The sequence below is a fragment of the Phyllostomus discolor genome, chromosome 6 (assembly GCF_004126475.2).
Source record: "Phyllostomus discolor isolate MPI-MPIP mPhyDis1 chromosome 6, mPhyDis1.pri.v3, whole genome shotgun sequence".
NCBI classification, from domain to species: Eukaryota; Metazoa; Chordata; class Mammalia; order Chiroptera; family Phyllostomidae; genus Phyllostomus; species Phyllostomus discolor.
Window position 1 is genome coordinate 70,891,761 of NC_040908.2, and position 21,426 is coordinate 70,913,186.

General features: G+C 39.3%; 2 protein-coding genes and 1 long non-coding RNA gene across 6 annotated transcripts in view; 2 read left to right on the forward strand and 1 right to left on the reverse strand.

Moving 5' to 3' along the window:
• FHL2 (four and a half LIM domains 2) overlaps positions 1 to 4,739 on the forward strand; it is a 72,256-nt gene extending 67,517 nt beyond the window's left edge. For both annotated transcript variants that reach the window (XM_036028340.1, XM_028515194.2), the window contains exon 6: positions 261 to 4,739. In XM_036028340.1, coding sequence (XP_035884233.1) covers positions 261 to 412 — 152 coding nt within the window. In that variant the 3' untranslated portion in view covers positions 413 to 4,739. The remainder of the gene's footprint in view (positions 1 to 260) is intronic.
• Positions 890 to 17,866, reverse strand: C6H2orf49 (chromosome 6 C2orf49 homolog). Of its 3 annotated transcripts, XM_028515196.2 has the most exons (5): positions 17,714 to 17,866; positions 15,594 to 15,760; positions 10,946 to 11,321; positions 9,412 to 9,486; positions 890 to 1,334 (listed from the first exon to the last, which is right to left on the reverse strand). In XM_028515196.2, the coding sequence occupies exons 1-4, from the start codon at positions 17,810 to 17,812 to the stop codon at positions 9,430 to 9,432; spliced, it is 699 nt and encodes a 232-aa protein (XP_028370997.1). In that variant the 5' UTR covers positions 17,813 to 17,866; the 3' UTR covers positions 890 to 1,334; positions 9,412 to 9,429. The 3 variants fall into 3 exon arrangements, with proteins under 3 accessions (XP_028370997.1, XP_028370996.1, XP_035884234.1); XM_028515195.2 differs by lacking the exon at positions 890 to 1,334 and having other exon boundaries at positions 6,204 to 9,486; XM_036028341.1 differs by lacking the exons at positions 890 to 1,334; positions 17,714 to 17,866 and adding an exon at positions 17,279 to 17,639 and having other exon boundaries at positions 9,423 to 9,486.
• Positions 17,867 to 17,967: 101 nt separating this feature from the next.
• On the forward strand, positions 17,968 to 21,016 carry LOC118501163. Its single transcript, XR_004903768.1, has 3 exons — positions 17,968 to 18,248; positions 18,959 to 19,020; positions 20,590 to 21,016. It is a non-coding gene; the product is annotated as an uncharacterized LOC118501163 (long non-coding RNA).
• Positions 21,017 to 21,426: the final 410 nt, after the last annotated feature.

Genomic DNA, 21,426 nt, shown 5'->3' on the forward strand with positions numbered 1-21,426 from the left:
AGAAACACATGCAATGGGCTCTTTATAATTATAGTATTATCATATAGTTCGGGAGCCAGTTTATAGATCTGCTTCTTCTGATGTTTCTGAGCTCCTCAAGGCTGTGTATAGTGTCTGATTTTTACATGGATCCCAGCACCCAGAAATCCAAATTTGAAATGGATCAAACCAGTATTCCTTTTTCAGTCCCAGTGCTGAGTATAACTAGCAATGCTCCCCCTTTCCCTCTTCATTTGATGTTATTTTGTCTCTGTTAATAGGACTTGGCGGCACAAAGTACATCTCCTTTGAGGAACGGCAGTGGCATAACGACTGCTTTAACTGCAAGAAGTGTTCCCTCTCACTGGTGGGCCGAGGCTTCCTCACAGAAAGGGATGACATCCTGTGCCCCGACTGCGGGAAAGACATCTGAGGTCAACACAAATTACTGCTTGCAACACACACAGATTTATATATTTTCTTTCTCAACCAGGCAACATTGTGTTCTGGTTCCCACCAGCCACACCAAGAGTTTCCTCTTGTGCTTCTCAATGATACTCACGTTTGTTAAAATCCTTTATATTAGTAGTTCATTCCTGGGGAAGGAGAAAACCCTTATGGAAACGTTAGGTGGAAAAATGGTTTTGAATTTTTATAATCAAGCAAAATCCAAGTACAAAATCCTCTTGAATATCTTTATATAAATGTATCTTTTTTCACTGTGTATTTAATTTTTAAGTGCATTAACATGTCACAAACTTGAAAGTTTTCCAAACTACATAAGGTAATGAAAAACTGATATTTATGACCATGTAACATCCTGTTGTGTAATGCCTGCAGCAAGATTATATGGCTAATAATAAAGTTATCCAGGCACAGCGTGTGAAGTAATGATTAAACATTAAGGTGCTACATATAAACAACACTTTATTGCATGTTCTACTGATCACTGTCTGACATGCTATTCTCGTGAGCTGGGTCAGTGTTAACCAAAACTGCATCACACCTTTTATTTAAAAGCTTTGGTCAGCACTATGACCTCTTCCTTGCTATCTTTTCTTTGTTCCCCTTTCCCAAACTCTCTCTCTCTTGGAATTCAACAGTCTGCACTTGATCCATTTGCAGAAGCTCCAGCATACAGGCTGGTGACAATGAAGGCAATGTTGGAGTCACCAGACAGAGCTCGGAGCTTTCCCATAGTCATGGATCTCGCACTGACCTGCCTTCTCTTCCATAAAGTGCAGGACTGCAAAAGGACACAAGCTCCTTGAGGCCAGAGGTGACATCTTGTTCATCAGTATATTCTCAACACCTGAGCAACTTGGGGCATACTGGAAGCCTTTCAGTAAGTGTTTCTGAAAAGAAAGTAAAAAAGAGAAAAAAAGACAGAATAACTGCTATAAAGATAACACTCTGAGCTCCTAGTTTGGCAGAAGTCTGCAAAATCATCTTTGAAAGCAGACTATACAATTGCAAGCACTGAACCAATTTATGAGATAGGGCATTGCATGTTTCTCTTTTTGGAATAGTAACAATATTAAACTTTGGTCCTTAATTTTCTAAGATAATACAGTATTGTAAAATGATGTGCTATGCAACAGAAAAACCTGGTGGAAATCAAGTTCCATCCACGCCAATCAGGCACACCTCAAGTTTCTTAAGCTGAGTGCTACCACTGTGAGAAATGTTTGATCAGGTCTGAGACAGGCCTCCCAGAGTTACAATTAGCTGGAGGCTTTGCCTTTTTTAGCTGTTTTGCCATCTTCTACTTCATAATACCAAAGTGAAAGCATTATTGCAGATGTGCTTTTCAAAATACAAATGGCATAATTCCAAAAAGAAATGAAGTGGAAACTTTCCAAATTACATCATGGAACATCTTACTTGTTCCTTATTAAAACCAGATGCACTAGACCACAGGTGTCAAACATACGGCCCATGGGCCGAATCCGGCCTTCCACCTTGTTTTATCCGACCCGGCACTTTGTTTCTACCTGGCGGTAGTGCCGAACTCTCACTTAACTTATAAGGAGTAGTTACATTTATACAGTCCTAAAATTACATTCTGCCCTTTGAAGGCAACCATGAGGCTGATGTGGCCCCCAGTGAAGTGAGTTTGACACCCCTGCACTAGATGAACCCAACTTTCAATTACCCAACTTGTCAAAAACAACAGTTGGCGGCAAGTAATTAAGAGGGGGCTGGTAGCTCCATGATACTAGTAGTAAAAAGCTAAATGGCAGACTAGTCAGTAGTTTAACAGAAAAACGGAAGAAAGAGCTAACAAGAGCCCTCATGGGATCCCACTTATCCCTGGGGCATCCAGAAGACTTAACAGGCATGGACTGGGTTGCACCCACGCAGGAGCAATAGGAGTGGACATGGAGCAGACTTGAAAGCATTCTCCAAGCCATAAGATCACTGGCAAAGATCAGAAGTCTTATTAGCTCAAAGTGCTTAAGCAGAACCTCTGACGTGGCTGAACATATATTATAAGCATGTTCAAAGACATAAAGGAAACCATGTTTAAAGAATGAATGGAACATATAATAAGAAAAATCAGTGAACCTGCAGGCAGATCAGTAAAGATCATAAAATCTGAAAAACAAAAACAGAATTAGAAATGATCAGAGCCTCAAAGAAATGTGAGCCAACATTAAATGTACCAACATATACAAAATGGGAATACCAGAAGAGAGAAAAGGGACAAAACAAATGTTTTAAGAGTTAATGGCTGAAAACTTGCCTAAATTTTATGAAAAACATTATCCAAGCAACTTCACAAACTCAAACAAGGAAAAATGCAGATTTCTGTACCCAGACATATCAAAATGCTGAAAAGCCAAAAATAAAGGGAAAATTCCTGAAAGTAATGAACTGAGATTGGCAACCCCTCACCCACCTCAGGGGAGTCTGGATGTAGACACACAAAGCCTGCCTGGGCCTCCACCCCAGTGCCACCCTTTCCTCGACCAGCTGGGAATCATGACATTAAACAGATGCTCTGGATATAAATAACACAGTGCTATGATAAGCCATTTTATGAACAAGAACTTTTATTAAACTGTGAAATAAAACATAAAGTGAACAAATGTTAGCAGGTAATACTCTACTATGGAGAGGGAAGTCAGAATACTGGTTACTTCTCTGTGTCAGAAGGGACAGGAGGGAACTGTCTAGAATGCTGGGCATGCTCTGTACTAGGGTTAGCAAACTGTCTCTTGGGCTACATCCTGCCCACTGTCTGCTTTCCTTTAGACAGCTGTATTGGAAAAAAAGTCATGCCCATTTATCTACCAAGTTTGCCAACCTTGCTGTGTTACAATCTGGGTAGTGATGACAACACACACACACACACACACACATTCACGTACATATGTAAATTCACTGAGTTGTCTATTTTAAATTCTACAGTATTTTATGTCAATAAAAATAAAAATGTGTTACACTTCTTATGGTTTCCTATACTGGACAGTTACTGTAAAGCTGGTCTTTTTTTCCTTAAACATGGCAAGCAAACTTGCTTGATCTTTACTTGATTATTCTAATACATGAAAGCTTTGGGTGTCAGTCTCTCACACCTGATGTTTCTGCTGAATCTCATACTTGGTATTGTTTCCTGTATGCCTAGGTAATTCTGACTTGTGCTAGTCGCTGCCTTTATAAAATTATCGGTGGGCATTTCCCGAGGCTTCAGAGCCATGTCTTCCTGCAGAGAGGAGTTCCATTGCTTCTGCCATTGGCCTGGAGCACCACCAGGCTAACACTACTTCCAGGTCACCTCCTGTGTTCCGTTTGCCATCCTGGAGGGTGTAAAATCTGTATGAGGGCCTGCTTCATTGCTTCCAGCTTCCACCCAACTTTGTCCCTTCTTTCCCTTTCCTATTCTTCCTTTATATTTTCCTGTTTTCTTTTCTTTTGCTCTTCCCTCCACTCAGCAAGGCAGGTTTACTTCTAATTCACCTACTTCATGTGATACAGGTGCTCTTTGGAGTCATGGCTACTAGGTTTCCTATCTTGTGGGTTGTGGGGCTGTCTTTTCTCCTTCACAACACATTGTGTTCAATAGCACATCAAACAACATGGCCTACTGTGCTCAGTTCTTGTGGTCCCTAGATTTTTGTCTGTCAACTCTTCGGTGCTTTTGTCTTTTTTATAGTGGGGTGTGTTTTATTGAGATATGTTTTAAGAGCACAGAGGAAGGGTATCTCTATAGTAGAGAACACTTCCGGGATAGGGTGATGGAAAGTAGTTGAGGGTCACTCTACAAAAAAACTAACCAAAATGCTCCAAAACTGTTAAGATTATAAGAAATTTAAGAAAAGTCTGAGAAAATGTCACAGTCCAAATGAGTCCACTGAATTATTATGAAGACAAGGTAAGGTGGTATTCTGGAACAGAAAAAGGACCTTAGGTAAAAACTAAGAAAAGCTGAATAAAGTTATAGACTTTCTATAACAATAACATATCAGTATTGATTCATTTCAACAAAGGTATCATATTAATAGAAATTAGTAATGGGGAAAACTGGGTGTGCAGTGTAAGGAAACTCTACACCACCTTGGTAGTATTTCTACAAACCTAAATATAGGTTTATATTTTAAAAGTTTATTTTTGAAAATTATGTAGCAGGGCAGAATAAATATAACAGATTGCTTAACTTGTTTTGGTGTTTTTATAGTTATAAAACTATCTTTCATCATGACTTATATTTTCCAGTCTCCTAAGGTATAATTATTAGTCAAAGAAATATAAATAATTTATAATAGAAAAATAAAATGAAAAATATTTTAGTTCAAACTACTTAGCCAAAGGCTAAAAAACAAGACACCTACTTAATTTTACTAGAGGTAAAAAATGTTTAGTGCTATTACACACTTAATTAACTAGTCATTTCTCTCTTTTGATTCAACTGAATGCTTTATTAAGTCTGAATACTGCTGACAGCTTCCCATTTCTCTTGGAACCAAATACAAAGTCCCTAACATGGCTTACCTAAGATTCTCCATAATCTGGCTTCTGCCTACCTTTGGCTTTATTTTATACTACTTTCCCCATTTAGTTTCATGTTTTGAGTCCCACCAAGTCTTTCTGTTCTAAAAACCTATTAAAAGAGGGTTTTCACTTCACTGTCTAGTCTGATGTCTGTTATCTAGTGCTGAGTAGCAAATCATCCCCAACACTTAGTAGCTTAATACAACCCCTATTCTGTCATGATGATTCTGTGAGTCAGCCATCTGGGCTGGTCTGCCCTGGACTTGCATGCAGTTGGTCACCTACAGCTAGACTGGGGTGGATGTTGTCAGCTGGGACGTATTTTTCTAGCAAGCTTTTTCTTCTCATGTCTGCAGCAGGTGTCCAAGAGTGACAGCAGAAGCACTTGTTTGATCACCATCTACCACATGTAGGATGCGTTTCCTAAAAGCTTTCTATAGCTGTTGCTCCTTAAAATTTTCAAAGAAGTCTTTCCCAACCATTACATTTAAAGTAGTTTCTCATCCTACCTTCCCCATCCCTATTCCATGATTAGGCTTGATTTTCTTTCTCTCATTACAATCATCCATTATTCATTGTTCACTTGCCTGTCTTCTCTTTAGGAGCAGGATCTTAATTCACACCTTCATTTTCTCCTACCACAATATAGAAGACAACCAAGTATTATAACAACTGACAGAGCAGAGCACTTCAGTTAGTACAAAAACACTTTAGTAAATACCTAAATGGAAATAAGATTTTTTTCCGTCTCTTCTGTCTAGACAAAAAAATCAAGGATCTATTTTTTAAGTTCAAGGTAGAGCTTACCTGAGGCTTTTCCAAGTTAGTTAATTTAGAGCTTCACTATCCAACATTAAGATACCAGCCTAGAAATGAACTCTCAAGATCACCCAAACACAAATAAGCCCTCAACTGAATCTCTGGTTTCTCACCAGTTAGGAAAGCTTACAAGGGTTGAGGTTCAGGGACATGTTTCCACCCCTTCAAGCGTAGTGGCAGTCAATGTGTCAATGTGCCCCCCCCAGGGGGTCCTGAACACCAGGTTACTCTGGCCAAGCTCCCCTCTAAAGCAGAGGCCCCAAGACTGGATGGACTATTGGAACCACACCTGAGCACAATCAATCCAGGCACAGAAGGTTTTACTGTAAAAAAATGACATCTTTCAATATAGTTTACTCACATAAAAAGAGATCAAGTCATTACAGAGTATTTTTCCATTTTATTTTTTCTTTACGAATGCCAGACCAACTCAATAATTTTATTCAGTTTATTTAAATAAGGATACGGCTACTTAAAAGACTTTTCACATACAAAAAAAGTGTACATTACAAGGTTAAACTTTCTGTACTGAATTACAAAACCTGCACAAGCATTTAATAAAAGAGCACACTTAAAAACATTTCGACCATTTTGTAGCCTCTAAAAATCACTGAAGTTGCACAGTAGTGAATAGAGGAAGCTCTTACATACATGTTATTTAATCTACTGGCAGTTTCACTTAATGTAAGTTTTAAAAGGTCATTGCTATTTAATGAGTCTTTCCATTAGGTTTAGTATCATCTCTGAAACTTAAGTCAACCAAAATGTTATTTCAAATAATAATTACAATTCTAAAGAACTCTAATACTAGCAAAAATATTACGGGCTCATAGTAGTAGTTGGAGCAACTTTCCAAAGTGCCTGGGTACTTGTCTACATTAACAAAGCTATTTTGTAAAACTGCACAGCCTTTGTAGCCATTGGGAAGCAATTTCGTGCCTTGGTGCTGCACAGCTTTGAGACTCTCCAGAACTCATGCAGCAAGCAGTCTATGATCCCTCAAATGTAAGAGGACTGGGGGTCAGCCTATCTTTACCCCCAGTGAATGAGCAGAACCAAACTATGACTTGCACAAACCTAAGCTTGAAGCTTAGGATCTGTAGGAGGAAGGAGATGAAAGCAAAGCATGTGAAAATATGGGAAAGGAGGACAAGAAAAAGGAAAACAAGGGACAAAGAGGGAAGGGAAGAAAAAAAACCGCCTGCCAACGGCAGGAAGTGATAAAGTGCTTGTAATTGCACCTCAGAAGCCACTCACGGATGAGTGCCATTCACATTCCTACCCCAGTAATAAGGAAAACAGGGTTTATTGGAATAATGAATCAAGAGCAACAGTAGTAACCCATGTTAGTAAGTAAAAAGGATTTTGAAGTTGTTAGCCATTCAAATCAAGTCCTCCTCAACTTCAAAGCTCACCAAAGCAACACTTCCATATATGAGCTCCCAACACTTCTGCTTCAGATCCCCATCATTCAGCAGGCTTCATTCAGTATGTGGAGAAAGACACTGAAGACAAGCTGTTTCTCTGCACCTTGAGAGGCACAGTGCTCTAGGATGTTGGTATATGTAATATATAGTATATTGTTTAGTTCTTTACATTTCAAACTCAAAATAGCTCAAGAATATGCTGCTGTATGAGCATTGATTCTGAATGTTCATAATATAAACTTCAATTTGAAGCAACAATGTTATACAGTTCAGCTGTTATCACCAACCTACTTTGTAAGTTAAATATACAAATTAAAAATTAATTTTGAGTAACTAAAAATAAGTTTCTACTGACTTAAAACTGTCAAAGAGTCAATTCTCTCTTAACTAAGAGAAAAGCAGATGAAAGCAAAAGGGACAACTGAATATAAAATATAATTTGTCACTCTATCCTAAAATCTACACTTTTCAAAATTTCCCTTCACATAGTTATATACAGGAATACACTTGTCCTTCAACAACATTACGTAAATCAGCCCTGCAGATAACTGTGTTTAACAATTTACCGTAACTTTAGCAATCTATGTAACACTTAGTATGTATCCATTTTGTTTTTATGTGTACAGACTTAGAGTCTAGATAAAGGCAGAATGACGGAAAACTGCAGTTAAAATTTTATACTACCTGCCAGGCTGAATTAATTTTTTGTAAGGCTATTCAATAGCTGAACTAAAATGCTTGTTTTAACAAATATAAATAGAAATGAGACTGCTCAAAAAGTATTAAAAAGATAAACCCCAAAGGAAAAAGTATTAAGTATTCTTGCACTTGGTTAGAAACACACAGCAGAAAAGTGGACACTACAATTCACAAATAGAAGGTTTAACCCTATTTTCCCAATGACTTCAAGTACACAGTTGGAATACCACTTTAACACATCACAAAACCTTACTAGGTATGTCTGACAGCCCTGGAAAGTTGTCCATGTTACACCAGCAAGGACCCCCACCAACCGGTGGCCCACACTTCTCTACTGTCACTGCACTGACTTCTGACTGCAGTACCTTCTCCTCCCCCTCTCCTTGCCTATTCTGGATCACATTGAATTTTCCCCCTTCAATGCCATACTTCCTGGGCTCTCTTAAATTCTACAATTCTACTCCCTTCCTCCTGTTCACTAAACTTTCTGCCAACAGGTACGACCTCTAACATGATTGCTACACCTGAAGATTTTTAAAGTCAGCCTCATTGAGATCCTAGGAGGGAGAGATGCGTGAATTCAGTGTGAGCTCACTGCTTATGAAGAGGAGGAGGCAGGGCTGCTACATGACAAGAATGTTCTAAGCATGGATCTAGGGTGACTGTGATTAGTCAGCCCATAAGAAATCAATTCTGTCCTGGCTTTAAGGAAAGGAGCAATAGCAAGCACTTAAAGAACAGCAGTTTTATTTGTATATTCTGAGTAGTTTATTGGAAACACTACAAATATGCCTTTGTTGGTGAATCTCGAGGATGAATTTGGCAGTACTTACTAAAATGCTGTGATGAACTGTTATATTCCTTTGCTTGGGAAAGGAAACAAAAGTTGTTAACTTCTGAAATATTTGAGCTTTTAAAAAATCTCAAAGTTTTCCAAACATTGAAACAGACTAATGAGAATAATTCCTAAAATTCATCAGATGCTTTATACCAGACTTGTAAGCTTACTAATTTGACTCAATATGAATGATTTATATTAAGTCACTCATTTACAAAGAAATTCTTTCCTGCCCTGGCTGGTGTGGCTCAGTGGATTGAGTGCTGGCCTGCAAACCAAAGGGTTACTGGTTTGATGCCCAGTCATGGCACATGCCTGGGTTGTGGGCCAGGTCCCCAGGTGGGAGCGTGGGAGAAACAACCACATGCTGATGTTTCTCTCCCTCTCTTTGTCCCTCCATTTCTCTAAAAATACATAAATAAAATCTTTAAAAAAATTATTTCCTAATCAGGGAATAAAAGGCAAATTTCTTTCTTTTTTTTTTTTTTTTTTAAAGAAGGAAGGCAGGCAAGGAGAGAGGGAAAGGAAAGACTATTTTTCTGAACCTAATTTTAAAACTCTTAAGAAAACTTCAAAAAAAAACAACAAAGATCTCTTCAAATACTGTCAATATATGAGAATTTGTTTGAAAATTACAGTTACAGTTATATTTACATTTTTGGAAATTTTTCTTCATGGCCATGTAACGTGTTGTATCTTCCTTTTTGCTTCTGGGGGCTTCAGGTTATTCTGAAAAGACATGAACAGAAATCAGCTTATATTTACAAAAAGGTCAGAGAATAACTGAAGTGAACATTTTAAATCACCAAGGTTGAATAATAATATACAAATGGTAGATCTCTGCTGCCATCAGGTAGGGAGATTTTAGGAGATTAGCTAACATTTTTCTAGCTGTGGTCTAATCACCACCTCCAAATATCACATTGGGGGTTAGGTTTCAACATTCTACTTTTGAGGGGATCAAACATTCAATTGAGATTATATAAACATCTAAAAATGAGATTATATAAATATATACCACATTCCTGTAGTATATACTTTGGCTTTGTTATCTTCCTATTGTATGTCAAAGGGATCAAACCTCAGGGTAGTTCAAACATTCTAAAATATTAGATCCTGGAAAAAGAAAGCTACTGTGTATCAGACCAACCCTAAGTTCTTATATCCTTTAAATCCTTTCAGCAATCCTAGGATGTAGACACTATAGTTTATCCTATTTCACAGATGAGAAAAACAGAAGCTTAGATAATTTTTTAAAACTTGTCCAGGGTTTCTGGGTTAATAAGCAATCTGCCTTTGGGGTGATTAGATCCTGTGGGTGAAGCCCTCATGAATGGGATTAGTGCTCTAATAAAACAGCCCCCAGAGGGTTCCCTGGCTCCTTCTGCCAGGTGAGGACACAGTGAGAGACAGCTAAGAACTAGGAAGCAAGTCCTCACCATACACTGAATCTGCCACTGCTTTGACTTTGGACTTCCCAGGCTCCAGGAGTATAGAAAATAAATGTTTGTTGTTTGAGCCATCCAGACAGTGGTACTTTTTGTTGTAGCAGTCTGAAAGGACTTAGACAAGGAATAGTTTATAAAACTGCTAGATGTTTATATAGTCTCAATTAAATTCTAAACATTTAACTATATCAAATTTGCCAGCACGTAAAATCCAAGCATCCAAATGCTTAACATAGTAGAACACAACACAGTAGATTCCCCTAAACATCCTCTATACCTCTAAGGTAGAAATATTTCAGAGGCAGGGGAGGTAAGTGGTAAATCCTAAAGACCCCAGTGTGGTTCTAAGAAAGCGCAAAACAAATACCAAGCTTTACAATGCCACTTAAATGTGTGATCCTGCACAAATTTTACTAAACACGCTGAGTCTTGCTAAAGAAAGAATATGTATTTTAGTTCTAAGATACTGAAAAAATACAAATGAGAAAAATCTAGTTTGAGTGCCTAAGAGACTTTTTCTCTCTCTATACATTTTAAGCAGGAAAAAAAACCCTGTACTTTTAAAAGAGCATTAGTTTATCATCATGGATTTCAATATTTCAGGATTCAAACACAGAAAAAATGAGATGTAAAAATAAGACATACCATGTAAGGATTAAAGAACAGTTTGTAGCACAGCTAACTGCCCAGAGATATCACTCCCATCTCTAGGAGTAGCATGAAAACCACCCCACACTCACCATGGCCTCGGCTTCTTCTCTAGGTGCAGCTCTCTTTAACTTCACAGGAGTAGTCCCCACTGGGGAAAAAGGCGGCAACCTCACAGGGCCCAAAGGACTTTTCCTGTGGGTTAAGTCATGGTTCTGTTTAGTGTCATTATTATTGTGTTCCGTTTTATTGTTCATAGGCAAATTGGAAGACAAGATTAGGGGTGAAACACTTGAAGAGGAATTTGATAATTTTCGAAAGGCATTACTGGTAAAGTTTGCCTGAGGGGGTGCCTTGAGTCGATCATTATCTCCATTGTCTGTCTTTTTCACTTTTATGCTTGTACTTGTTGAACTTCCATCAAACACAATGAGGGGTCTTTTCTTTAACACATCTATAGCACTACTCCTGAAATCAAAGAGACACAGTGAAAAATACCATCTGGAATGCCAAAGCAGTTACTAAAATATAAAGTTAAAACAATGACCAAAAAACTTATTGATAAAGGAATCTAATAATTTTCTAGTGCTTTACTTATTGAGGTGAAATTTAAAGATAGCTTTACTGTATGCACAAGAACATTATTTTTAAAACACCAATCTACCAACTAACCCTAGAATTTAAAACAGAATTTCCTAGAAACTAAAAAAAAAATATTTTTTAAAAATCACCATCTTACTGATGAGGCTATTTTGATCACATATTATTACTTAGAAAGCATAATAAATTACAAAATTATTCCAAGACTGACTGAGACCTTGCTAGCCTGTGATTCCAGAATCAGGCTCTGGAAGCCACCCATTCCCCTCAAGCTGCTCTCTGACCTCCACAGTGTATTCACTGTTCCTCCCAAGTCTGCTGTCCTTCCCACGTACATAAAGACTTAATGACACCTGCTGCGGTCCACAAAGGCCACGGGAAGATACAGATCATGACAACTTCTGTTTAATACGTAACCCCCAGAATTTAGTATAAGGCCTGCAGCACTGACAGATGCTTATTAAAAAATAAAACTATAACAAGACTACCATAGTGGCAGTCTATATACAATGATACAGAGCATTCTACTCTATTCAGTAAGGTCTCTGAAACCAAAACGTTTTCCTTAAAAAAAAAACACCCCAAATTAATTGAGGTGACACCGTTTAACAAGGTCATATAGGTTTGAAGCGTACATCACAATGACACCTGGTCTGTATACTCCTACCACCCTAAGTCAAACCATCCCTCATCACCATGTATTTGACCCCCTACCCACTTCTCTCAGGTAGTCACCATACTGTTTGTCTGCTTGTGTCTCTGAGTTTCAGCTTTATATCCCATATGAGTGATATCATATAATTCTTAGCTTTTTCTGCCTGACTTATTTCGTTAGAATGATATTCTCAAGATCCATCCAAGTTGTCACAAATGGCAGTATTTCATCTTTTCTTATGGCTGAGTAGTATTCCTTAGCATATATGTACATCATCTTTATCCAATCCCTTATCAAAGGGCACTTTGGTTGTCTCCATGTCTTGGCTACCATGAATAATGCTGCAATTAACACAGGTGTGTATATATCTTTGTGAATAAATGCTGTCAAGTTTTTTAGGTAGATACCTAGAAGAGGGATTGCTGGGTCATATGGTAACTCTATTTTTAGTATTTTTGAAAAACTGCCATACTGTTTTCCATAGTGGCTGCACCAGTTTACATTCCCACCAGCAGTGAATGAGGGATCCTTTTTCTTCACAACCTCTTCAACACTTGTTATTACCTGTCTTGTTGATAATAGCCATTCTAACAGGTGTGAGGTGGTATCTCATGGTTTTGATTTGCATTTCCTTAACACAAATTAAGTGAAGTCGAGCCTCTTTTCATTTATTTGAGAGCCGTTTGTATGTCTTCTAGGGAGAGGTGTCTGTTTAGGTCCTCTGCCCATTTTTTAATTAGACTGGCATTTTTTAAACTAACATTTGTAAAATTTTAATTTTAAAATTTAGCAAGTCTTCAGATCTAGCTTCAGAAAATCTAATTTCTACTCTTAATCGTAAACATAATAAAAGCATTCATTTGTTCATTACTCATTATACCTCAAGTCGAACAAAAGATTTATGATAAAAACCTTTTAATCAAATATGTCAGAAGAACTCAAAAGGAGTTCTCCAGCCTTTCTACTCCAAGTGTGGTCCAGAGACCAGCAGCACTAGCAGCACCTTGGGACCTTGTAAAAAATTCAGAATCTGCCTTTTAACCAGATGCCAGGTGACTGGCTAAACTCACCAATTCTTGGGTCACCACTTACAATCATTTGGTAGAAGAAAAGTAAGCTCACTATACACGCACTGCCATTGCAAAAGGGAAACAGAAAGACTGTGAGTAGGACGCATCGGTGTGTGCGAGTTCAATCTTAAGATTCAAGAGGTACATTCGAGTTTGAATAAAGATCTGGTCCTAGCTCTGTGTGCTATGTCACAGCATTTCTCCAGAGCTCAGTTCCTTCAGAGATAAAATAATGAGCAATTCAACAACACCTGATGATCTCTTAGATCCTTCCAGCTTCAATGCTGATATAAGAATTGAGTTGTGATTTTTAAGAATAGAGCCAAAGATCCTTTCCAAAATGACACTGAGAGACCTAATAAAAGGGATTGTTATATTAAGTCAAGTATAACAGAATTAAAAGCTCTGCTTAGGACAATGTACCTGAATGTGTAGATAAAAAAGGAAAATACTTTCGTAAGTAAATTAATGATACGCACAGCATAATCCATAGATTTATGAAATGAACACTGTACCATCATGCAACCATCAAGCTAAAATAATGCTCAATCTGAACTGAATGTGTTCTGTGGGAGGCCGCTCTACATGGTGTGGGCCCAGCTCGCACTCACAGATGCACAGAACCCACGGCCACAGATAGGTTTTCCCGTGGGGAATCAGGCCTGCAATGTTACCTAGGCTGCCATGAGTCTTGCTTTTTGCTAAAACTCCCTCACCCTGAATTGAGGACATTTACAGCAAAGCAACTTCCTAAAAACCATGCTAAACCTTCCAAAGATGAGTTTAACTGGTTTTGCCTTTTCATTTGCAAATATCTCTCTCCCATGATGTGATTACCAGCATCCTCTCCTTTGTTTTCTGCATAAGGTAACCACCTAAAGCAAGCCTGTGCATAGTTAGTAGGATCTTCTTGTAACATGCCTAGTAAGACAATAACTAAAAGCTCATTGGAGCAAGGGCCAAGGCTTTTGCTCCCCTTGAGAGGGAAAAGCTATGCTGTCCCTTTTTCTCCACAGGACTCGGCAGTCCGTGTGAATCTATCTCATATTTCATCCATAATGACTTGGACTGTGGGGTCCGCATCAGTGTTCAAAAGTGAGACTGTACATTTATTTACTTTCCAAAAGACTCTGAGCATACATGTTGCATTCTTCAACTACTCTACTCCTTGGGGAATAATCTCCCTACCAATCAAGAGTTTCCCTTCCTTCTTTGTAACTAGAGATTAAAACCAGGAACCATCTCAGAATTAGCTTTCTCCTTCACTCCATCTTCTTCCACTGTCTCTAGCACACTGCAGAGGGCAGTACCTTACAAACAGAAGGCTCTAAAAGGAAATTCAGTAATTAATCTACAGCACCACTTGCAATAAAAGAGACCCAGGAAAAGAAATCACTAACCAACATAAAGGTCTCTGCATACTTTTTCCTCATTAACCAACCAACCACACTGATCAGTCAAGTGTAACTTTAAAGGGGAAATTCATTTGCTTATTGTTTTATGAGCAATTTTCTGAATTAAAAAATTTTAAAGTATCCCTGAAGCTATAAATGAGTGTCTTCATTTTTATATTATTCAAAGGCCTTAGAGTTTTACTTAACTCCATTATTTTCCTCACAATTCAGCATATGTTGTTAGCTCTACCTCTAAAATACACCCAAACCCCAACCACTTCTTACCAAGTCCACTACTACCTCAGTCAAAGTCACCACCAACTACTGTTTGGATTACTGTAATTGGTTTCCCTGTTCCCCTCCCTCACCTTAAATCACTTCTCAGCACAGCAGCCAGCATGATGTTGTTAAAATGTACATCAGATGGTGTCATCATTCTGCTCAAAATCCTCCAGTGTCTACTCATTTCAACAGTAAAACCAAAGTTCTCACAATGACTTACAAAGCTCTACATGATCTGACAATCTCCTTTTACCCTTAATTAACCTCTTCCTCCTACTCTCCCTTTGGGTCTCCCCACTGTAGCCCTGGTGGGCTCTTTGTTGTTGGTGGTATGATGAGCATACTCCTGACCCCAATTCTTATATTCTGCATGGAATGCTACAGTGGCTTGCTCTCTACTTTCTAGGTCTCTCTACTGAAGTGACATTTCTCAGTGAGGTTGTTCCTGGCCACTTTACCTAAAATAATAATCACTCTCACTGCTTTCTTTTCTCCTTAGCATCTGTCACCATGTAACATACCATACACTTTAGTTAACTTTTATATTATGTTTTTTTCCAATTAAAATACGAGCAGGGATTTTTGTCAGTTTTATTCATGGTATACATACAGTACCTGGTGCCCAATAAATAGTTGTTGAATAAATGAAATTTTTTTAACCTAAATTTACCTGGGGGAGAAAAATAAAAACAAAATTATTTCATTATAGAAGATAAAAACAAGAAACACTGATAAGTACCTTTTAGTCTCATTTTTTAGCTCATGTTGTTCTCTTTTCTTTTCCATCATTTTCCCCCATCTATTCTTTGGCAAATCTCTCTGAGGCAATGGTATTGCATGCTGAACATAAAGGTCAGTAAGATTATCTTTGTTTATTCTTATGTCATTTTCAACAGCTATGTTCTTCTGTGGAAAAGGAAACAAAAGTAATTTCAAAACAACATCCTTAACAACTAATCAAATACCTACCTAACAGGGCAAAACACTGCTGCCTAAATAACAAATTATAAAACCATTGTCACAATTAGCACATGCTTAAGGTCCTATATAACACTGAAAAGGTAGTATTATTATAAATGGATTAAGCTCTGTAAATATTAGGTTCGGCCTCATCATAAAGACAATGGTCAGTGTGACAAGGACTGCCTCCACAAGCGTTCAGCCAACATACCAGGCAATAAGAGCACTGGCATCATCCTAGTCTATGAATGGAACTGAAAATTGGGTGACTGCCTGGGAAAACTGGACAAAGAAAACGAACAATGATGACTACAGTCTGTCAAAAAATGTTATCAGTGCTACTACCACAATCAGACTAGGGATGGGAGGCCTCACCTTGTATACTATTTCCCATGTATCTTTAATACCACTTCTTAAATTGAAGACAAATACCAAGATTTCAAATGGCCCTGCACACGGAAACTGCAGTCGCCTCACACTTGATGGTACTGATAACAGTATTTCATTAAAACCTGCCCTTCTTGGCTTCAGTAGCTTCCAGTCATTGCCTGGCTCTCCCCATCTAAATCAACTCATTCTCCCTCATTTTCCACTCTGTTCTCAACATTATGGAAAACTACAGTATGAGGCAGAGGACTGGCTATGGATACAGAGTTTGGATTTATTTATTAAGGAAAATGAGGATGGAAATAAGATCATGGGTCCACAACTGCAGTTCTCAGAGGCTTGGAAACCTTTGTGTTTACCTGAACTGAGAAAACAACCTATGTTGTCTGCTAAACTCCCCCCACTCCTTTTTTCCCCTTTCAAAACTGAAAAGCACAAATTTTACGACGTTTCTCTCTTATACTAGATGATCCTGTATTATCAATTTTCACCCTGTACTCACTCAGAGATATATGGAAACCCTGGAGGTTCTCTTAGACAACGTTCCCAAAGAATTCATTGGCAGGTTAGTTTGGGAAGCACTGCTCAAGGGCAGAGGTGCTCAAACTGTGGTACCTGAACTAGCAGTAAGAACTTGTTAAAAATGCAGATTTTCAGGACACACCCCAGACCTAATGAATGGTACAGTCTGGGGATGGAGCCCAGCAATATGTGTTTTAAGAAGCCCTGGGTGACTCTGATGTACCTAAAAAGTTTGAGAAACACAAGTGAAAGGTAACTGACATACTAAAATAAACGACTTAGCAGTGGAGCTTGATAAAATTAGAGTACAGTAGTTAAAGGAAAACACAAGAAAACCAAAACGTGCTACATAAAACCCCAAGGAAACGTTCAGTAATTCTCTACCACTTTAAACAAAATTTATCAGTTTTTGTCTTCTATTTCATCTACTATCAGAGACCACATTAGCTGAAAAAGTGCAAACGCTACACTGAGAGCCCGGAACCCAGAATTCTCCTCCGGGCCACATCAGTTACCGCATTTACCGATGGTGTGGCCTTAACTAAGGCACTTCACCTCTCTGGGACTCAGTTTCCTCATCTTTAATCAAGGTGAGAGTGTACAAAATGGAGGATTTCTCCGATGCTTTGCAGCCCTAACAGTTCCCGCTGACTACCCTTCATTTCCGTTCTTCTTGGATTCTTCCCCAGTCCCTCTCTTCCTCAGGCCCTTGCTTACATGCAGGCCGCTAGACTGGGATCTCCTAGACTCCTCTTTGCGAGCCATCCACAACCCAAAAAGATGACCCTAATTCCCAGGAATTCCTGATAAGCTACGGACGTCTCTTTTCCGGATGGGGGCGTGGGGGGACTAGGTCAGTCGGGAGGACCCGTCACACAAACCCGGCGGGAGGAGCGTCGGCGGCGGGTGTGTCTGCCTCTAGGAGAGACGTGGAGTGACTCCGACCCAAGCACCTCTTCCAACCAGACCCACCCGCCCAGGCGGCCCGACCTGCTCCAGCGTGAGGAGAAGGAACTCCTGGGACAGCAGCTCCGGGTGCAGCAGCAACTCCGAATTCGTGCAGCTGCGGCCGCCCACCTCCCCCGCCATCGTCGTCGCCAGGAAACCCCGGCGGCTACCCACAAAGCTCTGCGAAGGAAGCGTTCCGGAAGTGACTTTTGGGCGAGGACTCAATTGTGTCGTCACACTAGGTGAGCCGCGTGTGCGCTCCTCCACGCACGCCTAGGGGTTGGCTGGGCTGGCTCTCCTGGCACACTTCCTCGGCTGGAAGAAAGGAAAGGGTTTAAGTCGAGTAAACTGGTGGCATTTCACGCCTGGCAGGAATAGCGGAGAAAGCATAGTTCACGGGACTGGCGACGACTGGTCGCGCTTCCTGTGACGTCCAAAAGGGCTTCTGAGAACAGTCTCGGGAGCAAGACGCAGGGAATACCGACATAGTTACGCGGGTTTGTCACCTCTGAAACTGGCTACGTTTTCTTTGTTTAACCTGTTCATCGTTTGCTTCCTAATCCTCCTTTAATTTTCTGTAAGGCCCCGGACTTTAATTCCCGGTCCCTAGCACGTTGTAGGCACTCAGGCATTAGTTACCTGAAACTAATACTCTGAACCTGCTCACGTGTGAAAATAAATGACGGAATGGCGGTGACAACGTCCATATGTTTGTTAGACATTTACTGTGTGCCAGAACCTGCATTTTATATAGATTATTTCATTCCTCAGAACAGCCCAATGAAATACAGAGTTCTAGAATGCTTATCTTTTCAGATGAGGCTACTGAGGCATGTAGCAATTTTGAGGACGTAGCAAGACTGACTTTCAAGTATATTTTCTTCGCATTTGTAACTACAATGAAGTAATTTTATTTAAAAAAATCTAGTAGATTTGATCTAATTACTGAAAATCTTTTTCTATTCTTTCATCTTTTTGGAGAAGATATACATCCCAAAATATTTTGTCTGTTTATAACTGAAACTTGCAGTCCTAAAGGCTTGTGATTTGCATCTTCTATCATGTATCATTTCATTGGAAATTATTGTAGTGTCTTCAAAAATGTGAACATAGGAGGATGACAAAAGGTAAACCTTGATGAGATACTAAATCAAAAAGACAAGATAAAGTTGAAAGGTGTTTTACAATTTTTCTTAATTATATATGTATATGATGCTTTATCCAGAAGTTGAATTTGAGAGCAGGGCAGAAACTTAAAGGTTACTCAGTCCTGTTCTTTCATTTTAGTGCTGAGGAAGCACATCTGAAGATTAATGACTTGCTGGACTTTCAGAACTGAGCTGAGGCAGGTATTTGGATGTCCTAATTTGGCGTTAAGTGTATTAACTTTGTGGCATTGGCATCATGGTATTCCGTATCTAAAATCTGATTTTCATGACAATAATTAAATTAACGTGGCTGGTATTATCCCTATTTCCTTCACCAAAAGGCACATACATTGTTTTAGTGACAAAAGCAGCTGCAAGGAGCCTTGGAAGTCAGACCTCAGTTCAGAGGTCTATACTGCTGCACTGAGACTTTGGGTGAGTTACTCAAGTCTCAGCCTCAGCCTTATCAAAGGAAGGCTCTGCTAACACCTGTGAAGAATTTTCAAAGGAGTGAAGATTATATAACACACTCGACACAGAGTGGGTGCTTAATAACTGGCAGCTGGTACTGAGAAATACTTCATGTCAACCTGTAACCAAATGCAGCTCCTGCTGTCTGCTGCTTTGAAAGCCAGTACTTGACAGAGAGAGATGGGTGCTTATGTAGAGGAAAGTGGTTTATTTTTAGGTGCCAGCAACCTGGAAGATGGGGACTATTGTCTCAAAGCCCATCATCACGTCTCTGCAGACAAATTTTTATAACAAGGGAGAGGGGAAGCAGAACAAAGATCAAGGGAGGGAATTGAAAAATTCTCTGCAGACCAGCACGGTCCATTCCGATAGGGTAAGTGATGGTCCCATGTGCATCTTCTTGGTTTAGTCATCCTGGCTCCATGGATGAAAGTCAGCAAATCTCCCAGAGCTAGGATGCTTGAAGTTTGGAATCTGTATCTTTTGAAGTTAGGTCCTAGGACTCTTATACAAATATGCTATCTATTTACAAGCTGTATATTAGTGTCGGCATCTACAGAAACAGTGTCAAAAGAATGGTGGAGTGAGTTACTGTTCCCCACTGTTACAAACCTGCTTTAGCTTCCTCACCTGTGAATGGAAAACAACACCACCTCATAATATTGTGAGATGGGAGCTAAAGTATGAACAGTGCCTCCACTGTTGCCTTTACCTGGAGATTTGTTGTAGCCTATTGACTTATTAAAGGACAGAAGTGGCAGGATGGTGGTGGAGGTGGGGGGAAAAAACGAACTTGAGGTTAAGAGTCTGAAAATAGTTAGAGTTTCTTGCTGTGGTTTTCTGGACCAGTCACCTAGCTTGAAACCCCAAGCTCTTTACCAGCAAAAATGTTTCGTGGCAGATAAGACCCGTGCTTTGGTTTTCTCTTAGAACTTCCCAGGTTAAAACTAAAAGTACTTCCGTGCTTAAAACTAAATCCATTCAGATAATTCTGGGCATCTCTGATGCTAAAATATCAGGGTAGAGGGAATGGCATCTGAGGCAGAAAAAATTAGATTTCAGACAGGAAGAAGTAGAATGAGATTGTAATACCAAAACCCCCACCCCCTCTCCAAAGGAAGGGGAGACTGGGAATGCCTGCCCCCACTCCATTCTGGGTAGAGCCTTGGAGAGTGCAGCCTCAGAGTATTATAGTCTGCTGACTGTTTTAATCAGTGTTTCTGAGGTAGGAACTTGGGGTGGGGGAGAACTGGCATTTCTAACAAATTCTGAGATGATGTTTCAAATATGTCTAGGCAGCAGGGCCAACTTACCAAGTTTACTGCCAGATTGCAGAGCAAGGAAGCCACAGACCCTCAAGCCATGCCAGTTACCGTGATTGGAGGAACAAGACTGAAAACCAACACCAGGGTGGACGAAGAGCATCTTAGAATCCTTATGGGGACCAGTGATGCAAAGATCTGTCATCTTCTACTTATCCTCACCTTCACACTTCAGAAACTCCCTATTCTAGACACAGCCCAAAGGAAGGAGGCAGGCCTCCATTGATAAGATTATTCTTATTGCTGCCAAGGGGGGCCTTAAAGTAGAAATACAGCTCAGTTACAGGAAAAAAAATCTATTTGTTACACTTTTGAGTTCATAGGCTGAAGTTTACTTCTGCTGCAGTATTATCTGTATTATATAGTGATCATAAATTTTTAAGTTCAGGATAATGAGAGTTTTCCCCTCAAAGATCATGGGGTTTTAATCATTAACATTTTTATTTGGTGCTTATTGTTGACGAGAACAAAGCTGAGGGAAACCAACCAACTGCCTTGCCTGGTATCAGGGGCCATACATTTGCTTCTTATCTCACATCTCATCACTGGCGTACACAGTAAGGGCTTGCACTTAGTAGGTACTCAATAAACATTTATTGAATGAATCATAAGTGAAATATATACTGAGAACTTTGGATGTTGATTTCTTGTCCATAGTGTAATATTTAAGATGTTTGTCACAAATATTTTATTATTGTCAAAAATATACCTGAGCATAAATCAAAGAGTTTCAACATGAATGTAACAATTTAAAAAACACTTCACACTTCATGTTTTGGATCTGTGTTTTTAGCTATTTAAGACAACAATTCTA

Bases quoted from the DNA above. Each gene is read 5' to 3' on its own strand.
- C6H2orf49 (XM_028515196.2), bottom strand. From the start codon at position 17,812: ATGGCGGGGGAGGTGGGCGGCCGCAGCTGCACGAATTCGGAGTTGCTG. The intron at 11,322-15,593 runs GTACTTATCAGT...CTTTGATTTCAG, and splicing joins CTAAAAAATGAGACTAAAAG to GAGTAGTGCTATAGATGTGT. The intron at 9,487-10,945 runs GTGAGTGTGGGG...ATGTCTTTTCAG, and splicing joins GAGAAGAAGCCGAGGCCATG to AATAACCTGAAGCCCCCAGA.